At 43.2% G+C, this 20,000-nt stretch overlaps 2 protein-coding genes across 2 annotated transcripts in view; one reads left to right on the forward strand and one right to left on the reverse strand.

Annotated features, from left to right (window-relative positions):
- Positions 1-3,972, reverse strand: part of she (Src homology 2 domain containing E) — an 8,956-nt gene extending 4,984 nt beyond the window's left edge. The window contains exons 1-2 of the mRNA XM_076279798.1: positions 2,933-3,972; positions 979-1,105 (exon numbers count right to left, since the gene is read on the reverse strand). Coding sequence (XP_076135913.1) covers positions 979-1,105; positions 2,933-3,424 — 619 coding nt within the window. The 5' untranslated portion in view covers positions 3,425-3,972. The remainder of the gene's footprint in view (positions 1-978; positions 1,106-2,932) is intronic.
- A 1,642-nt stretch (positions 3,973-5,614) lies between these two features.
- The window catches only part of cgna (cingulin a), a 54,019-nt gene continuing 39,633 nt past the window's right edge, over positions 5,615-20,000 (forward strand). The window contains exon 1 of the mRNA XM_076279600.1: positions 5,615-5,773. The gene's annotated coding sequence lies outside the window, so the exon portion shown is untranslated. The remainder of the gene's footprint in view (positions 5,774-20,000) is intronic.

Here is a 20,000-nt window from a genome sequence, read left to right on the forward strand (position 1 = left end):
AAAGCGACATATCTTGCCATGGCTGTGAATCGCACCCAAGTCGGCCATATTCTAAGCACCAATGCTGACCGGTGCAGTAGCTATAAATACATGTATTGCACACTAAATGGATTGGGCTGACCACCTATAACACACAGTTTAAATAATGTACATGTAAGTTTAAACTCTCATTTCACACTTGCTTGGCCAGGATTCGGGGTGCATTGTATTTCATATTTATATTTATGGGCCACAAGTGCAAGTGACAACTTTGCCACCCAGAGCTGTAAGCACACAGCAGGTAAAAGAGAATGGACACTTGTGAGTATGCCCCCCACTTGGCGCAGGCAGTGGCTCCCAGGCACGCAAGCGTGTGTTCCTCTGGGGCCGAGTCTGGGGCCAGCCTGACGGTCTGTCTCCCAGCATAAACTCCTGGCCTCGCCGGACTGACACTTTGTGTCTGGCCTATTGTGTGCGAAAACAATGGCAGCACCAAGGGGGAAAGGCGAGCGCGGCTTGCCATTGGCTGGCCGACAGGGCCGCTTCCTGATTTCGGGGAAGTGATTGGGAGAGGATGAGGGGAACGGGGTGGGCACTCATACACGGCGAGGACAACTGGAGTCGGGGGTTGGCAAGAGGGGGGTGCAAGGGATCGGGGTGATTTCCTGTCCAGAGAATGGGAACAGGAAACAGAGGCAGGAAACAGGAAGTGCAAAGAGGAAACTGCACCCATTGTCCCAGCACAACACTGTCACCATAGCAACCACCAGTGAGGTAGGCAGCGAGGGGAGCCCAGAGATTGGCTGGGGTTGGTTGTTTTTCAGCTAATGAGCCAGCGTCCGAACAAAACAAAACACTTTTTCTTCTCACCGCACGGCTATACAAAAGCTAAGTGCACGCTCTTTAAGTATCCACATCCATCAGCCTATCAATCAGTCAAAGTGTTATTGATCCATTCCGCCAGCCATGAGATTGCTAGACAGGAGAAAAGGAGGTAACCTGTAATAATGAGCTGGGCGTCGTAGGGCTCCATGTAGCCATCATTCTCTCCCTCTCTCTCAGCGTCTCTCTGCTCCTTCGTTCTCTCGGCATCAAATGGGTCAGCGTAATCCTCCAGGATTATCAACTATAAGGAGAGAGAGAGAGAGAGAGAGAGAGAGAGAGAGAGAGAGAATGATTAGCAATACATCAATAACTCAATACATCTTAACATCATTACAGCTCATGGACAGTCTTCAGTGGCTGTTATTACTGATTTCTCCTGCATCTGCATTTGCACTCTGACTTCAATAGTGGCCTCATAGAGTCCAGCGTTACGATGATAGAACCCATGGTGATTATAGAACCCATGGTGATTATAGAACCCATGGTGATTATGGCTACGCTCTTTTCACTTGGTGTAAAAGGACCCTTATGTCACCATTTTTCATGGTCATTAACAATCAACCCTATCATATCTTCTATCCCCCTATCATCTTCACCTTCCAGACATGAAAAATGATACCCCCCATTCTAACACCCCACCCCCCATTCTAACACCCCACCCCCCCCATTCTAACACCCCACCCCCCATCCTTGTTCTTGTTCTTGCTCTCTTTCTCTCCATTTCTGTGTGACTTCGTGAGACTGCTCCATGAGACGGCTCCATGAGACGGCTCCATGGCCTATTATGATCAGAGGGCAGCCGCAGGCTGAGTTCTGCTCTGGGACAGGGGAATGCCAGTGTCAAGTGACATAATGCTTCAAACGCGGCCTTCACTTGGGCCCCAAAGAAAAGGATGGTCATTGTATTTTCTTTGCATTGTGTCACAGTGTGTGTGTGTGTGTGTGTGTGTGTGTGTGTGTCTGTAGGGACGTAGGTGTGTGTATGTGTTAAAGATATGTGTGTGTGTGTGTGTGTGTGTGTGTGTGTGTCTGTAGGGACGTAGGTGTGTGTATGTGTTAAAGATGTGTGTGTGTGTGTGTGTGTGTGTGTGTGTGTGTGGACGTACATTCTGTGTGAGTATGTCATCCAATATCAAATTATGAGAATGAAAATATGGATACAGGGCATATGCCATGGAGATGCTATGAGTATGTCAGGATGTGTGCACGTGTGTGCATGTGTGTGCATGTAGGGATGTGTGTTTGTGTGGCAGCCAGGGTGGTGGTGGTGGTGTGTGTGTGTGTGGGGTGGGTGGTGGTGTGTGTGTGTGTGTGTGGGTGGGTGGTGGTGGTGTGTGTGTGTGTGTGCGGTGGGTGGGTGGGTGGGTGGTGGTGGTGTGTGTGTGTGTGGGTGGTGGTGGTGGTGTGTGTGTGTGTGTGGGGTGGGTGGGTGGGTGGTGGTGGTGTGTGTGTGTGGGGGGGGGGGGGAGCTGGATAGCTGGGCTACAGGGACGGGAAATGGGGAAGGGTGCGAGGTTAGCTCTCATTGTGTTTGGACTGAATCTGCTACTGTGACTCCCATACCACTCACACAGCCCCACAATATATGAAACATTAGAGAGACAGAAGAAGGAAAAGGGAGGGGAGAGAGAGTATCGCTGAAACAAAGACTGCCAGGGAGCAGGGAGAGAGATACTTATCTCAACTTTCATAACAAAAACTTGTTCCTCTGTTCACACAGATTATGAGTAATTGGATACTATGTGTAACTAGCCCATGCACCAATGACACTGTGAGCATCAGAATTATATATGCTCCCCAGCTATTTATCATCAGCTCTCACGTGTCCATATCAGAGTCTTGTCAGGTTCAAATTAGACCTGCAATATGACTCTCTTTGTGTCTAGCTATGTAAAGGAAAACAGCATGGTCTCTTACAAAAAAGGAGGACAGAAACTATTTAAGACTAGTTTGTACATTGTTATCGTTTCGAGAATTGCCAATTATTTGTCAAATATTTTTTTTAAGAAGTGTAAATGTAATTTGGCAAACGGCAGGCATATCAAAAGAGTGATATAGGCTATCTCACCGTTTCCGTCTTCAAAGTTGCCTTTCCTTTCTCGTTGTCTGCAGCTGTTGCATCTCCAGTCCCGAAATTGTGCTTTTGGCCTTTGTCTTGTTTGTCCACCTTGATCATTCTGTTGATGTAAGCATCTGCCAGACTTGAGGTCCTGAGGGTTCGGTGATCTTCGAATCCTCCGTCAAACTTAGGGCTCTTCTTGCCTTTCCCAGGAATAAAGATTTCCCATATCTTTCCATCTTTCAGAGGACTTGCCCCAGTACTTGGTTGATTCCGTCCCAATTCAATTGCCGAATTTTTCCGATTCCTCCCGGAAAGCAATGAACCCACACCACCTCCACTGTTACCATTTTCTGAATTTTTACGCACACTGCCCTTTCCCCCAGTACCTGCTGCCACTATAGCTTTTGGCCGACCATGGGCACCTGATTCCGAGGCCGAACGGATGCGATCGGTCCCACTTTTCAGACTAGTCGGGAAATCTTTAAACCACTTTGCCATGGTTTTATCTGTGAGAACAGTAATAATCTACAGGTTGGCAATTTTGCTGCGCCTCTCTCCATACACTACCCACAATACTTAGGAGAATTGTATTGTCTTTCCTGGTCAAATTCCAATTGATCGTTTTTAATTTTAGTGGATTACCCTGGTCCTCGTGCGCTTTTACGCAAGCGTTGCCTAATTTGAATGCCAATATTCTCTCCCCTTTTCCCAAATTAGCCTAGCCTACTGTAATATTCAAAGCCACATTTTACAATGTCAAGCGCATATATAGGAGCGTGTTACGTTAGTGCATAAATAAGGTAAGTTACAATATTTCATCCCATTCGTGTTTCTTTTCTAACTCCTCTTCCCAACTGATTTACCTATTTTTCATTTGTCGTCTTCCCTGTTCTCTACTTGAGCAGCTATTCCCGCAGGATGAAGAGTAGTCTCTGCAGAGCGTAAACGCGGAAAAATTGGAAGTTTTTCTTCACTCTCACAAGAGATCCCATTCCCGGTGCGTCCAATCTGAGCAACAGTCAAAAAGCTGAGTGCTCAAGGGTCTCTGGGTGCGCGCGCCTGTGTGGAAAGCTGGTGGGGGTGGCTTTTATCATGGTTAGGATGTGCACTTGTGTTTGGGACATTGGGGAGGGGATGGAGCTAATTGTTTCGTGTGTGTGTGTGTTTGTAGGCTGCTTCTTTCCATCTGCGACAGACTCATTTTAATAAGGAAGGCTGTTAAAGCTATGGCCACAGTTAGGCCTATGCTTTTTTCATGGTCAATATCCATATCCTGGTGACAAGACATTTCTTTCTGGACTTTCTTTTCTTTCTTCTTCTTTTCTGTTTCTTACGCAGCAAAATATATGGTGTTTACTGATGAGTCGAACTAATAGTGTGTTTTAATGGATTTAGCCCTATGTGCGGCCACGTCTTGATAGGGAATTGGCGGTGCGCACGGTGATGATATGGCTGACCGCGCACCTTGCTTTGGAATGGATGACCTCGAATAGCCTAGTATGGATGATGTAGACCTAAATGTCACATCGACGTGAATTTTAATGTTAATTTTGGACCATGCTGTTGCCATGCATAGACTTTTGTGATTTTATTTTGTAGTCTGTCTTTAGCTATCTGCACAGAGCCCCACCATTTCACACAAGGTGATTAAATGAAGCGCAACACTTTGCACACTCACTTTTACAGAAGTAGGCCTAAATGGTGTAAGTAGGCCTAAGTGGTCTTACTCCCAGAGATCCAATTTCTTCTCAGCCAGGGGATAGAAACGTTGTCATTTCAAAACGGGGTCTAACTGGATTCGCTCGCATACAAACACAAGCCTACTGCCACAGAGTACCTGTATCGCAGAGGCTGAGAGGGGTTAACTTGATATATCAGCTGTAGCACGCCCTAGCGGCGACGAGGAGATAGGCCCTCCAATGTCTAACGCAGATTTCTCAGATCCGTATGGTTCCCTGGTAAAGTAATGGCCAAATTTCTCCTAATTAAATTGCCTCAATTGGGCTACAAGACCTATCTAGGAAAAAACATGACCTAATCTTCAAATGACAACGTCTGGTTAGGTGTGTGGATGTGTGGGGGTTTGAAAGACATAGGCTAGTGCCTATCACTAAAAATCTGAGAACTATGAAACGCAAATTGACAAGAGAACTCATGGTAAAGGTGGGCTATCACTGCTAATGTCAGATTCCATAATCGTGCATCGCAGAACATTGCCTGTAGTTTGTGAAGCCTGTAATCATCATTACTTTTATTTCATGTATTAAATTATTTTAATATATTTTTACTGGACTATTTTTTATGCTGACCATGACCAAGAGGAATTCCTCTACTCCTATATTTAGAAAATAAAGATTCTGAATCTTATTTCTGTTATTACTAACTTCTTTTTAAATCAAACTTTATTTTTGGAATTTACCATACATTTTTATGTTCATTGTAAGCCTAAGCAAGGACATTTTTTAAACTCTTTTTTTGTCCCAGAGAAACTCGGCTAAGGTCTGATGGAATTACGTCACTGCCAAAGATTGACAGATTGGCTTTACCAATATGCGGAAGATACAATCGGTCCCCTGTTCCACCCACAAAGACATTTTTATCCAATAGTGTTATTCTTTCGAGCGGGACTGGGCGGGTCGAATAGTATCGGTCAAAAAGGTAACAGGTTGTCTACGACAGGACAGGGCTGTCTGCCTATCCGATCCACTAACGTTACGATTTTGTATCTTAAATTACTAGAAGCCCCATACATTGCTGGAAAGTATACGGCCGGATGAGGGATAACACATTTCAGATACTGAAAATTCACTGAGAACCAAGAGTCTGACAACTTTCCCACAAAAGAAGGTAGGATAATAGGCTACTTTGAATGGATGTTAAGTTAACGTTAGCGTGTTAGCCCTAGTTTGAATAGGTTGACTAACAAGCTGTGTTGCTGGTTATCTGGCGCCAGCTATGTTAGCTGGCTAACATGAGCTAACTGGCTAATCAGCACGTTTATATATTTATTCATAAACAATAAAATGATGTCGCAACTTATAGCTATCTGATTAACGTTAGCGCAACATGTCGCTTGAGATTTTATTTGACATACAACACATTTTAAGACAAGCGGTTCCTAGAAACACACACTGGCAATCTATTGCTGCGTTGGTTAGCCAACCATGTTATTTCTCTGTTAATGTAATGTTGGACAGCGAAAATAAGGTTGAGTGTGTTCTATTCTGTCGGTGTATCTGGCTATCTTACTGTAGTTTGTCCGCTCACTTAGGGAGCGTTAACTGATTGAAGGCGTGCGAGTCGCAGGTGCACCACCTGTGGCTACATCACGCAGACCAATAGCAGCTAGCAGTTTGACGTTACAGTTGATTTTGTTTTTGACGTCGCCGGAACTTTTAGTCAAGTCTAGACTCTAGAAGGTAGGCTACTGACAAGTTTTCCAAGTATTTTAAGTCGTTTTTACTTTCTAGTTTTTCTTTAGTTTTATGAGTGATACAAGTTGTAACTTCGCTCATGTTTCTCAAGACATGGCCAGATGGGTCTCATTTTGTCCATGAAGTGGTTCGTTCATAAAGCGTTTTGCTCTCCACTCACTTTCAAAATCCTATTTTGTCGATGCCTTTTGCTATTAGGTCTACTGGATTCTGGATTCTCTTGAAATCCAATTTCCAGACCTCTCTATGTCTTTATGATAACTCCGCAGTGGTTTCGGTCGGTCGTGCGATAAGAATGAGTCATGTAGTTTAGAAACTCTTGAACAAGCAAAGGTTGGAGTCGCAGGACCGCGGTCAAAACGTCATTTGAAAATCACTTGTCACACAGCGTATCTGGGGAGAACCTCAACCAACAAATAACTTTGGTTGTGTCCTCAATTGTATGGTCTCTTGATGGTCGTATCAAAGTCCTTTCGAAGTGAAGTCGACAGTTTACTTTGTGCGTTTGTTTGCCCTTTTGGTTATGTAGGATAACAATAGAACTGAATAAATAGAAAAAAAGGAAAAACATATTTTATGCTACGACTAGAGATAGCAGCTTCCAGCCAAAGACGTTCACGGTGTGCAAATGTTTTGACCTAAGATGGAAAACGCAGATAGCTTATGTTTGTTTATGGTTCTTACGCTTTTGTCAAAAGTGACTTATAATGACATCCATAAACATTACACCGACATTAAAATTAGTATCTTATAAAGGCATATACCCTAAATAATAATTAAAACTAGAAAATGTAATTTCGAGGAAATTACCAGTGCATGAAAATATAAACATACTGTATATTAACATAAAATGCAAAACAACATTTTATTTGATAACAGTTGGCAGAAGTCATAGTTGATAACAACTGACAGTTGAAATGGCTGAACAGTTAAATAGTTGAGTAGTTTAAATAGTTAAATTATTTAATAGTGAATTATTGTAGTGAGGACATTTATTTTGAAACAGTTGTGGGCAGAGGAAATAGTTGAACAGGATCTGTAGAGCCAGATTGTATGTTTAAAGCCTGACACAGAGTATATAGTTTAAAAGTTAAATGTAGATAGTGTAATGGATGTTGATAGACAGAAAGTTGAATGGATGTTGATAGGCAGATTGTTTAATGGATGTTGATGGGATAGTTTAATGGGTAGATGAGTGAATGGTTTGAAGAGGATGAATGGATAGAAAGTTGGATGGAATGTGCCTTATATCCTTGTAGAATGGAGATACACAGAGGGAGTTGGCCTAATTGAGCAGAAAGCAGTTGATACAGGTGCAATCAGTTTAACTAGCTTTTTGATGGGACCTAGTTGAGCAGCTGGAAGTTGATGCAGGTGCAAATCAAGTTAATTAGCCCATTATGATGTCATAGTCCCCATACAAAGTCTATGGGGGAAAATAAGCTTGTTTTTTATTAATATCTCAAAAAAGTATAAAGTTTACAAAAGTGAAAAATACATTCCTCAAGTCTCCTTTTCAAGACCTACGTTACAAAGTTTGAACGAAGTTTCTACGTTAAACGGTTGAAGCTGAAATAGACGCAGACATTTGGTGGGAAGAAGAAGAAGAAGAAGAAGAAGAAGAAGACTTCGGATAACAGAACAGTGCATTTTCATGCACTGTAAAAAATAACTTAGTAGGCCCTACATTTAACTTAATTAAAAACTAAACAAACTGCGACTCTTTTAGGAAAATTAGGCTAAGTAGTTAGTAGGCTAAACAGAAGTCTTTAGACATTTTTTTGAAGACCCCAAAGCTATCGCTAGAACGAAGAGCATACAGATAGGCTAATTTACTAATTATTAATTTAGGTAATTTTTATTTAATTAAAATAGCCTGATGTTGACGCTAACCTTACACAAATATGCGCGATACAGATGCAGCAACGCCTCAAGCCAAAGATGAAAGGTGAGTGATTAAGTGACAGGTGAATGATTTGAGATTCATTCTATTGCTTACAGGCAAAATGTTGGATACCTTTGCGTGTGAGGCAGCAGTTGTGTGTATGGGAAAGGAATAGTTGTTATCTCCCCCAAGGGCCTGTACTGGTGTCATCTACTCAGGAAGCAATTGAGATGTTGGCCTTGAGGTACTTCCCTTGTTTCCCTTGTTTGGCTACCTCCAGTTTGGTAATGATTGTACATTGATGAAGATTTCTTATTTATTTGAAGAATAGACATGTTGTGTTTTCCGATCTACGCTTCTTGCTGTGTTACCCAAACTCCCTGATGCCAATGACTGTCTGGCAGTTCTATCTAGACACTCAACGGTGCAATCCGGAATTCTAATACCATACACTGTCAAATGGATTGCTCCTTATAAATGAATAGCTGTTGTTCAGTGACTGCATGGAAAAATCAAACATTGTAAACAATTCCTGCCAATCACAGTGCTTCAGGAGCATGGAAGTGAGAGGTGTATTTTAATGGCTGTTGAGCACAAATATCACTGAATGCAGCTCTAGTGAAGGCCTGAGGTTCCATCAGGACAAGAGGATTAAGTTGTGTGTGAGAATGAAGACAGGAATGAAATTATAGGAGGCAGAGTGAGGTGGGGGAGGGTTATGATTTATTGTGCATACACAAGGGGGAATAGACAACAGGGAAGAGTGTACACACACACACACACACACATTGTTACACACAGGATGAGTACACACAGACATACGCACACAATGGTAGAGTGCATTGTGAAGGTTCCCCTCCTAATTTTATTTAATGTTCCACCTCTGAGAGCAAGACTGCCTCAATTTAATTTAAGACGAGCAAATTGACTTTGCTCAGAGAGCAGCAGGCCAGGGAGCTCTGCTGCGGACAGGCATTCTGAGGACACGCACTCTGCAGACTACACACACACACAAACACACTGTTCCCATGCTCAGGTAGGGGTCTGGTTGAGCAGAAGGAATGCACACAGACAAGACTGGAAAGCCGCATCCATCATGTAACTGAAGCCAAGTAAGGAGGGAGGTACAAGGGAAGCTATATTCTCAAGAACATGTCATGATAGATTGCCCTAAGGCTAAGCCATTATGCATTAGCATAATTTATTTAGGTATTCCTACTCATTGTTTGTTATTTGAATTTTCAATGGGAAGTATTCCATGTTGAACTAATGAGACATTTGCACAGAGTGAAATGGTTGTTGTAGTTCCAGACAAAAAGGGATTATGGCGAATGCTGAACTATTGTCATGGGGTCCCTTCTTGGTGTCTGTGGATAGTTGAGAAAGAAAGATCTGTGAATTTGAAATGAATAATGTTTCCGAGGTGTTTGTCATGTGTATGAACAAAGAGTGATAATGGACATTGTGCAAACATTTGAGCTAGAGAGAAATGTGTGAGGGTATAGCCTAATTAAAATGTTGCCTAGGAGGACAAGTTTGATGGGTGCCATTTTTATTGTGGTGGACTGAGCAGTGAGGGGAGAGAGAGGGAGGGAGGGAGAGAGAGAGAGAGAGGGGGGGGGGGAGAGAGAGAGAGATGGAGAGAGAGAGAGGGAGGGAGAGGGAGATGGAGAGAGAGGGCTGAGGGGCAGCGTTCTCAGCATAGCTGCCCTGGTTTTCCGCCCCACTTCACTCAGATAATGGGATGGGAAGGGGGCTGTCTGACACCCCCCTACACACACTCACACACAATCACGCATTCATCCCAAATGTTTGCCATTCATCCCCAGACACTCTCAAGCTGTGTTTATCTGTCAGTGTTTATGTGCTTGTATGTGTGTTTTACTGGCAGCAAAGATGTCTCCTACTGATCCACTGAAGATGAGAGAGAGAGAGACCGAGAGAGAAAGAAAGAGTGAGAGAGAGAGAGAAAAAAGACAGAAAGAAAGAATGTAGGAAATAGAGAAGCTCTGTCTTGGGTTTACCTCGCGTGGCAGTGGCCTGCTTTGACTTGCCAGCTGATCAAAGCACCTGATGCTTTAAAAACTGGACCTGTCACTGCTCCATGCACCTGTGTGTGAGAGCAGACACTAAAGCCACTGTTGGAAGCGCCAAAGGAGAATACCACGAGAGCTACTTCACGTCATAATGGCCATTATGGCTAAAGGAGCATTTTATGGAAAAAAGAAGTACCCAAAAACTCTTGAAGTGCTTAGGCTTGGGGAAAAAGGGCCTTGGCTTAAAATGTCAACTCATGACCCAAGCTTAACATTGCAAATGTTGAAGTTGTTTAGGAATTAGATAGAAGATAATTGAGGAAAAAACTCTCTTGTTCTGTTTATGTCTTTGCCCAGCACCTTATACGTTATAATCATAGTCCAGCCGGCATTCGTCATTATAAAGCTCCTGGCTGACGATAATGAGCCAGAAAAGACGTGATGACGCTCTGCATGCTGGATAAAACACATTTCTTTTCTCAGGGTGTGAATAGCACGCAAGGAAGAACTGAGGAAGGACTTAGCAAGAGGCTGAGCGCGGGAGCATTCGAGAAGGGATTAGCCCTTTACAGTGATTGAGTGTCTGTGGGCTTCCTTTTCTCTCTGCAGTCAGTCGGTTTAGAAAGATTCCCCGCCAGGCGCGCTTCGACTGCCGGTGTGAGCGCTCACCTTCTTACCGCTGGGGCTTTGAAATGCCTCTCTGCGCAGTAAAGGAATAAATCGTCATCTCTGCAGGGCACTGAGGCAGAGGCTGTAAACTTTTTTGAAATGCTTTCATGTCTTTAGAAATCTTTGGTGAAAGTCTAAGCTGTCTTTTTAACAGATTATTATAAATCCCAGAAGTGACTACCATTTAACACTTATGAACTCGAAATAATTTTAAGTAAGTTTAGAACAATTAAATCATTTTCTAACTATCCCTTTAATGGTATACTATGCAGTTTCAGGTATTTTTGGCAACTCTAGAGCTCCCCCTAGAGTCGGGATATATTTATATTTTATCCTTCTGTTGTAAATAGTCTACTTCTCATGGGTTGTCCCCCCACCACCCCCCCCCCCCTACACAATAGCTGCTTTCAGACTCGTCCTCCTCAGAATATGCAGAGTATGTCAAACGGATTTCCGACCCTTCAGGTGTCGGATAACATTATGCGGTCATATGTGTGAACGACACTGACGTACATTAACAGAATCTCTGTGTGGTTGAACAGGTTGAACGTAGTTTCACACGCACATGAACATAATATCCGCATGTTCTTCGCTTTGGTCAGACACAAGCTCATAATGTCCGTCGGAAATACTAGGAGGGGAGTAGTGTAATAGCCGACTAAGTTCGGAATTCCAAATGGCCAGTTAGGTTGTTCAGATATACGGCACAACCGCTTGGCATCCGCATGCGAACTTACACATAGGTCTAAAACTAGCTAATGAAAATGCTTTTGTTGTTGAGGCGAAGGACTAACAACAGGCAAAAACCATCTCCAAAGAGCTATATCTACTGACAAGGTAATGTCAGATTCTCGCGAAATGCCTTCGGGTCGGCAATTCTTGAAGTTGCAGTGGTTCTCTCGGTAGCGACCCGCTACTGCTATGCTCTATGGGTATACTAGGTGAACGATTCCCATTCCCAACGATTTTGTTTACCATCAAATTGGCTTCGTAGAGGTTGTATTAACTTCCAAAGTGTACCTAGTGTTAATATATAGAAGCACATAAACTATAACTAAAGCTTGAGGCCTAGAACAATCACCATCATTGACAATAAAAGCAGTACAGTATGGTATTGTATCTCATCGTATCGTATTGTCACGTCACATCTAAGTAATTAAAGCAGGGACGGAACTCTCCCCAAGCTGTTCACAAACTCCACAAACTACTTGTGTTCTGACCTCTGCCATGATTCCACCCCTGTTGAATCCCTTTGTTGTGAAAAACTCCATTTAGCCTGAGCTAACTACTCTACCATAGAAAACTGTAGCACAGTGTGTGTAGTGAGTAGTAGTCTACTGAATCGTATGTAGTCGTGCTCACTACTGAATGATAGCCTAATACTGGTACAGTCTGTATGTAGTCGTGCTCACTACTGAATGATAGCCTAATACTGGTACAGTCTGTATGTAGTTGTGCTCACTCCTGAACAGTGTTGGGAACGTTACTTTAAAAAAGTAATTAGTTATAGTTACTCACTACTTGTTCCAAAAAGTAACTGAGTTAGTAACTGAATTACTCTATGATAAGAGTAACTCGTTACCAGGGAAAGTAACTATTTGCGTTACTGTTAAAAAAAAAGTTGCTATATGTCAAAGAATTTGGATTTTTTGAGCAGTTTTGAAAAGCCAGTTGAAATTAGTATAACAGACAGGTGTTTGTAGGCTACATAACTTTCGATATTTATTAGATAGATAGATAGATAGATAGATACTTTATTGATCCCCAAGGGGAAATTGTACATCGACAGACCTACGGTTGACTTCAGCCTGTGTCATAGGTTTTTGTTGTGAGGCAGAAAGATCTAGCTTTTGCTGCTTGGAGGACATTGCTCCGAGTCCTTCTTTGCTAGTGGATGGCGAGCTATCATCTCTGGTGGAGGGGGGCTATCGGTGTTTTTGGCCTAGCGTGTGTGAGATGCCTCATTAAATTAGAGTTGCTTACAACGGATGTCGACAAAGTCTTCGCTCCTGGAATTAATGTACACATTACATGCACGTTCTTGCCTTTGACCACAATGAATTTGAAGTAGTGCTTATATCTCCACCTTGAAAATGCCAATTTTTCATCGGATTGCTCCTGACCTCTGTTTCATCGAATCTCTACTTTAGCTGTTGCGTGTGTGTGGCGCGTGTGCTGGCAAGTGTGTAAAAACACTGGCTCTGATTGGCTATCATGAAACATGATTCTGCCTTAGCCAATCCTAATCGCTTACGTCGTTATTAACCCACCTCCTCACTAGCTGTGAGCCAGGGGTGCGTTCGGATTGCACAGTTTATTCAATCAATGCAAAGTAAGTAACGCACCGCATTTAATGTCCAGTAACGTTAACGGCGTTGTAACGTTGTAAAAAGTAATTAATTAGATTACTCCGTTATTGACAAATTAACGCCGTTAGTAACGCCGTTATACTTAAACGCCGTTACTCCCAACACTGCTCCTGAATGATAGCCTAATACTGGTACAGTCTGTATGTAGTCGTGCTCACTCCTGAACCGAAGCAAATAGACTGACTGACTACAATTAGAGGCGCCGCAAGTGCACAGTTTCATTTATTAAGGTGACCTGTTCCACCTGTGCAGTTTTTAAGGTGACCTGTTCCACCCGTGCAGTTTTTAATGTGACCTGTTCCACCCGTGCAGTTTTTAAGGTGACCTGTTCCACCCGTGCAGTTTTTAAGGTGACCTGTTCCACCCGTGCAGTTTTTAAGGTGACCTGTTCCACCCGTGCAGTTTTTAATGAGATGTTCTCTGGCACTGTGGGACCACAGACTCTATACCTGTCAGCAACACTTTATACCTCTGGTGTGTGTGTGTGTGTGTGTGTGTGTGTGGGGGGGGGGGGGGGGGTGCATGCCGATATTTAACAAAGAGGAGCATTGTGAGTATTTGTAGTAAGAAGACCTGATTGGGGGGGGGGTGCTTTTGCAGGCAAGAGCCAGTGAGCACTCTTTGTGTGTGTGTTTTCGTGCGTCTGTGCCAGGTCACCCCAGCCCTTATCAGCATAGGCCATGCATTTAACAGCGGCTCACAAAGGCCTATATCTAGACATGGGGGTTGGGATTGTGACAGAGGCCTGTGGGATGATCTCATATAGCACTGAAGCCCCAACAGGCTGGTATAGCGCCTGTCTAATCTGAAAGCAGCCGACTCGCTATCGTCGCAACCAGGGACAGCAGGCTTACGGGCCAAAAGGGGCTGATGTCATTTGTCTGCAAATCACAAAACCAGCAATGCCTCAACAGTGTACCAAGTACAGGGAGGAAGGTGCTGTGTGTTGTACAGGGAGGAAGGTGTTGTGTGTTGTACAGGGAGGAAGGTGTTGTGTGTTGTTTATTGTGGTGTTGTGTGTTGTACAGGGAGGAAGGTGTTGTGTGTTGTTTTTTTGTGGCCATGAGTGTGCAGTGTTTGTCTTTCATTCTCTGTCTATTTCTCTCTCTCTGTTGTGTACCTCTTTAATTCTTTCTTTCTCTTTCTCTCTCTCTATCCATTTCTTTCTTTCTTTCTCTCTATCCATTTCTTTCTCTCTCTCTATCCATTTCTTGCTCTCTCTCTTTTCTGTTGTGTGCTTCTCTAAACAACCCAGCCTGGCTATCTGTTATCAGAAACCTTACACACCTTCATGAGACAGTAAGAGATAGTGATAGTCATGATGGCAATAGTATCATTTCTCTCTTTCGCTCTCTCTATCTGAATCTCTCCCTCCCTCTCTCTCTTTCTGTTGTGTCCTACAGCCAGGCTATCTGTTATCAGAAACCTTACGCATCTGCATGAGGCAGTGAGAGATGGCGATAATCATGACGGCAATAGTATCAGGTGAAGGCCTCTGCTCTGACCAGCGTTGGTTAAAGTGGATTAGCATCAACATTCCTGTATACAGTCAGCTCAGTCACAAAGCTTTGTGTTACAGCCCAGACTCATGGCTTGGCAGTCTCACAGTCAGAGAAAAAGCTTTAAGCCTGAGCAGGTGTATGTCGTAGCCAGGTGCATGTTTATGTAGTTGGACGTTTGATAGGAAATGTCATTCTAGACCAGGGGTGGGCAAACTGCAGCCCGCGGGCCGGATCCGGCCCGCCAAGCACTTTAATCCGGCCCGCCGAGCATTTAATTTGGTTATCAGGCTGCGATAGAGACGACGTTGGTTAGCTTTACAGCAAACTGCGTTTCACTCTTCTTAGAGAATGTTTACAATGTCAATGTCAAAACATCATGTTATAGCGATGATATATGATACCTACTCTTTGTTATCTCCTTCACAGCAGATCTAACTTGAACTTTATGCTCCTCCATTTAATTGGGAACGCGTCTGAGCGCTCACGAGAGGGAGAGAGAGCGCGGCAGGTTCCAGCTGGCTTGTCATTGTTGATAATTGATATCTCCTTCTTATAAGAAACTTTTAAAAGGAAACCCAATGTGGCCCTTGAGCCAAAAAGTTTGCCCACCCCTGTTCTAGACCAAAGGAACTCATAAGGTTTGAAAGTGGACTTTTAAGTTCCTTTTGGTATCATGCATTAGAGGGCTCAAAGTTGAGTCATAATCCACAGTCGTACTACCAAATGCAGTTAATAAAACAAACCATACATTATCTTGTTCTATTGAAACATTATCAGGCTGAACACGGGAACAGAACTAATGTTCATATGAGTTTGTCAGGTAAACAACACCGTAATTCAGTGTGTTTTGACTTTTGTTATCTCCTGGATTGATATGACCAGCCAGCAGTGAACGATAAAGTGGCTCATTAGGGAAGGTGTTGGGAGACTGTGTGAAGGGGGGCTTCTGTGATGCTTTTTAAGCAACATTACTAATCCTTCATACATGCAGATATAGCTTAGTAGCTGCCAATACTGAGTCCACTGATGTCTACTAGTCTGCATGGAGTTTCACATTTCCCTCAGACAATCCCTCCTCACAAACCTTTACAAAATACATTAAGGAATGGCACTTAGTGCATGCTTGATGAGGTATGTGCTTTCACCAGTCACAGACCTTAAGACCAGTCCAGTAGGACTGAGCTTGGTGGTTGATTGGCAGGGTGTAAACTGCACAGAGAAGCAGCCTCTTGTTCCTTGACCCCAGAGGCCCTTTCCAGTGGAGCTGTGCGTTGTAAGCCTAGAGCACTGAGAACAATCCTATCGGCCCTCCGACGCGCCGAGACATCCCTCTGTGCGCCTCAGGTGACTCCTTAAAAAGCACCAGACGCTACAGTCATTTAGTGGAGTGGCTTTGTGCGGAGGATCATGGGCCCCGGTCCAGCTCCGATGCCCACTCACCCCGGTCCACCCCCGAACGCTCCGCCCTGGCCTCCCTCTATGTCTGCATTGGCACAGGAGGATTCCCAGATAATAGGGGTGACATCAGCCCTCTGGAATGCCAGTCTTGTGCGTGATTAAGAGGTCGTTAGAGCGTCAGGGCCGCTCTAATCGATGCGTTGTTCTTGGAGGGCGTCGGGAGCATCGATCGTCCGAAATGAAGTCGCGGAGGACTCTGCTCGTCCATCTCATTTAGGAGCGCCGGTGTTTGTCTTTGTCTGTTTTGTTTATCTGCTCACTCGCTCACTCGCCTGCTGTTTTCTTCTACTCTCTGCTAGGCTGTTTACTTGTAGTCTCACTCTCAGTTTTGTTTTGTTTTGTTTTAAACACGATCAATACAGCATCTTTCCTCACTGCTCATGCTCAGTGTGTGTCAGAGTAAGAGTTTATTTCCCCTCCTGTGATTTGATTGGATGGAGTGTGGGACTCACACTGCAGCATCACTCATCACTCTGTCTCTCTAATGTGGCCCTGAGGTGCTATCGGAAATATCGAAATTTACAAATTCCGAGCACATGATTCAATTCTCACACAATGTCGTGTTTACGCTTGGGGAATTTTCTTTTCTATCCGAGTTAGGTCATTCCGTGTCAAATTAGACAAAATCCAGGAAAATGGTCGCTGCACCGCCTCAGATTTTATATATTTTATTTTATATATATATTTTTAATATTTAGGTCTCAAAACTAAGATGTGTAAAATATTTTTGTATTTTTGTTTTTTCATACATTTTAAAATTATTTCACCCTTGATACATTGTCTCACCCTTTATATAGACAGTGTTTGAACAAAATTTTCGATGGAGCAGCAATTGATTGACTTTCAATGCCAGAAGCAATTTTAATGTGAACTTGGCAAATATTAGTTTTGTCACTTGTAATCTGCTTGTCCATCTCCCGTAAATGCCTAGACACCATTCTTTAGGGAAAATATACATGTTAATCAATGTTCAATAATACCATGTTTAAAAAATTCATGTCATGGCCCACTTGATCCATTTTATTTGTGTTTCATTGTATACTGGAAACAGCACTCGCCATTGTGTAAAACGCTCAGAGCAACACTCTTATTTGAAACATTTAGGCCTATGTTGTTTCTTTTTTCCAACTTCAAAACATATTCGCACCGAAGTCAGAAGAATGACTTCTCAACGAGGACATTCTGACCTTTTGAAGAGCACATGTAGGCAAGGCAGCATAAGTTAAGCTCTCCAAGTTATCTCTCTCTCTGTGTGTGTGTGTATGAGAGAGAGAGAAAGAGAGAGAAAGAGAGAGAGAGAATACCTCTCTATGTGTGTGTGTGTGTGTGTGTGTGTGTGTGAGAGAGAGAGAGAGAGAGACAGAAACAGTGGTCTGTCTGTTTTAGCAGTGAAAGCTTTGTAATCTTTGGTCAACAAACAGAAAACTTTTAAAGACAGAGATAGTTTTGTTCCCTAATCTCTCTCTTTCTCTCCTTCTCCCTCTCTCTCCCTCCCTCCCCCAAACCAGGTCTCCCTTTTACTTCTCCTCCTCGTGTGTAATTCTCCTAGCTTTAATTCATGAAGATTAAAGTATCATTTCTCATCTCAACTAACCGTGTTAAATGAAATTACCCACAAAAGCTTTAATTCTCGGTTGAAAAGCTCTGTTAACCACAGTCCAGTTTCTAAACTCCTAAACCACCGGGCCTAATAGCTTTATGATGATCTGCCATTGCATGGGTCATTTGAGCTGGACAGGCCCTTCTCTTGGGTGTCAGATGAGGAATAAGAATGCAGAGTATAAAGTGTGTGTGTGTGAGTGTGTGTGTGTGCACGAGCAGGCTACATTGTAACACTACTGTAGTGATTCAGAGCCAGTATGACCCAAATTATTTGTGTGATTATGATGGAAGGAGGGTGAATGAGTGAGTGTGTCTAGGTTAATGACTGATCAAGGACTCAAAGTCCTCTGCAGTCTAGCAGGGAAGGAGATTTTTTCCATGGGTGTGTTTACACACACACACACACACACACACACCAACACACACACACATATGCACATGTTCAAAACACACACACACACAAAGCCTGTAGAACCTCACACTGTCTTATGTAGACTACCTGGCGGTGAGACATACCTGGTCAGATCCACTTGTCTTCCAGAATTTAAGCCCTTAAAGCGATGGTTCGGAGTAATTTCACTCTAGGGTCCTTTGCACCATGACCCCGAGCCGAACCCCCTCCCAGAACCTGTTTTCCTTTGGTCGAACCCTGGTCGAGTAGCCCTGTCAGAAACTAATGAGTTTCTGCAGTCGTAATGGAACCAACTTTTATCTCGTAAATTACCCCACTAATAATGCCCTGAATGGTACGAAACTTTACTTCTTTACTCATAAAACGAAGCATTGAAAAGTTTGTAAGTACACCAGGAGTTTATTTAAATAACACTTGCCTGATGGATGCTATTATCTGCTACTATACCGCTGCGTCGACGTTACTTCCGTGATTTGGGAAAAGCCTGTAAAAGTCCTGGCAGGAAGCATGCATAAGGATGTAGATCCAGGAATGCACTAATATTTTGTTTATAGTACCAGTTTGCAACAATTATTAGTTAACACTAAGTTGTAAACACTTCGGAAAAAAATATATTAAAAACTGGATATACCAAAAAACGTTGATGTAATCGCTTCCTGCCAGGACTTTTACGGGCTTTTCCCAAGTAACGTCGACGCAGCGGTATAATAGCGCCTGCAGAAACTCATTAGTTTCTGACAGCGCTACTTGACCAGGGTTCGACCAAGGGAAAACAGGTTCTGGGAGGGTATTTGGCTCGGGGTCATGGTGCAAAGGACCCTAGGGTGAAATTACTCCGAACCATCGCTTTAAGTTGTCAATCAGGGAGAACCAGACATTCATTTATTGTTGAGATGCATTCCAAGAAATGCTCACCTCCAAGTCAACTTCCAAGACTCCATTCATGTGGCTAATTTCAACAGCTATGCTGCTCAAAACACTGCAGGAAGTCAACACTGAAGTTGAAGTTAGTTATTAGGACTGTGGTTTCAGTATACATGTAGGCTTGTCTAGTATATAATAAAAATGTATCATAACATCACCTATGTATCATCATAACATCACCTATGTATCATAACATCACCTGTGTATCATAACATCACCAAAGAACTGCCTTAGAATCTATTTTCACACACAGTGAAGCTAGGTTCAATGCCTCCTATGCTGATGTGACATTAGATGACCAAGTAAAGGTAGTTGCTTGTTCAGGTTCAGGTTTTGCCTAGTTTTTGCTCCTCTTAAAGTTGCCACACTGTGGTAGAGCCATTTGCTTAAGGGAGTCAGATGGCGCAGAAATAGTGCTTCACATGCTCAGCTTGTTTTTTTTTTTTTTTTTATATATATTTTTTTGGGCTTTTTATGCCTTTAATTATAGGACAGTGGAGAGTGACAGGAAGTGAATGGGAGAGAGAGCAGGGGTGGGATCCGGAAAGGACCACGGGGCGGGAATCGAACCCGGGTCGCCGGCGTACGGTGCAGGTGCCCCAGCCAGTTGCGCCACAGCTGGGGCCATGCTCAGCTTGGTTGGACGATTTTTTTTATTGAAATCGCAATTTGAACCAATACAATTTGAACTAATGCAATTAGCAAATTGTGAAGGCCGCAATTTGAACCAATACAATTTGAACTAATGCAATTAGCAAATTGTGAAGGCCGCAATTAATCGTC

Source organism: Alosa pseudoharengus, unplaced genomic scaffold (assembly GCF_046254945.1).
Source record: "Alosa pseudoharengus isolate Yale_2024_CS ecotype anadromous, Long Island Sound unplaced genomic scaffold, YU_APseudo_1.1 YU_APseudo_1.1_scf_12, whole genome shotgun sequence".
In the NCBI taxonomy this organism is placed as follows: Eukaryota; Metazoa; Chordata; class Actinopteri; order Clupeiformes; family Clupeidae; genus Alosa; species Alosa pseudoharengus.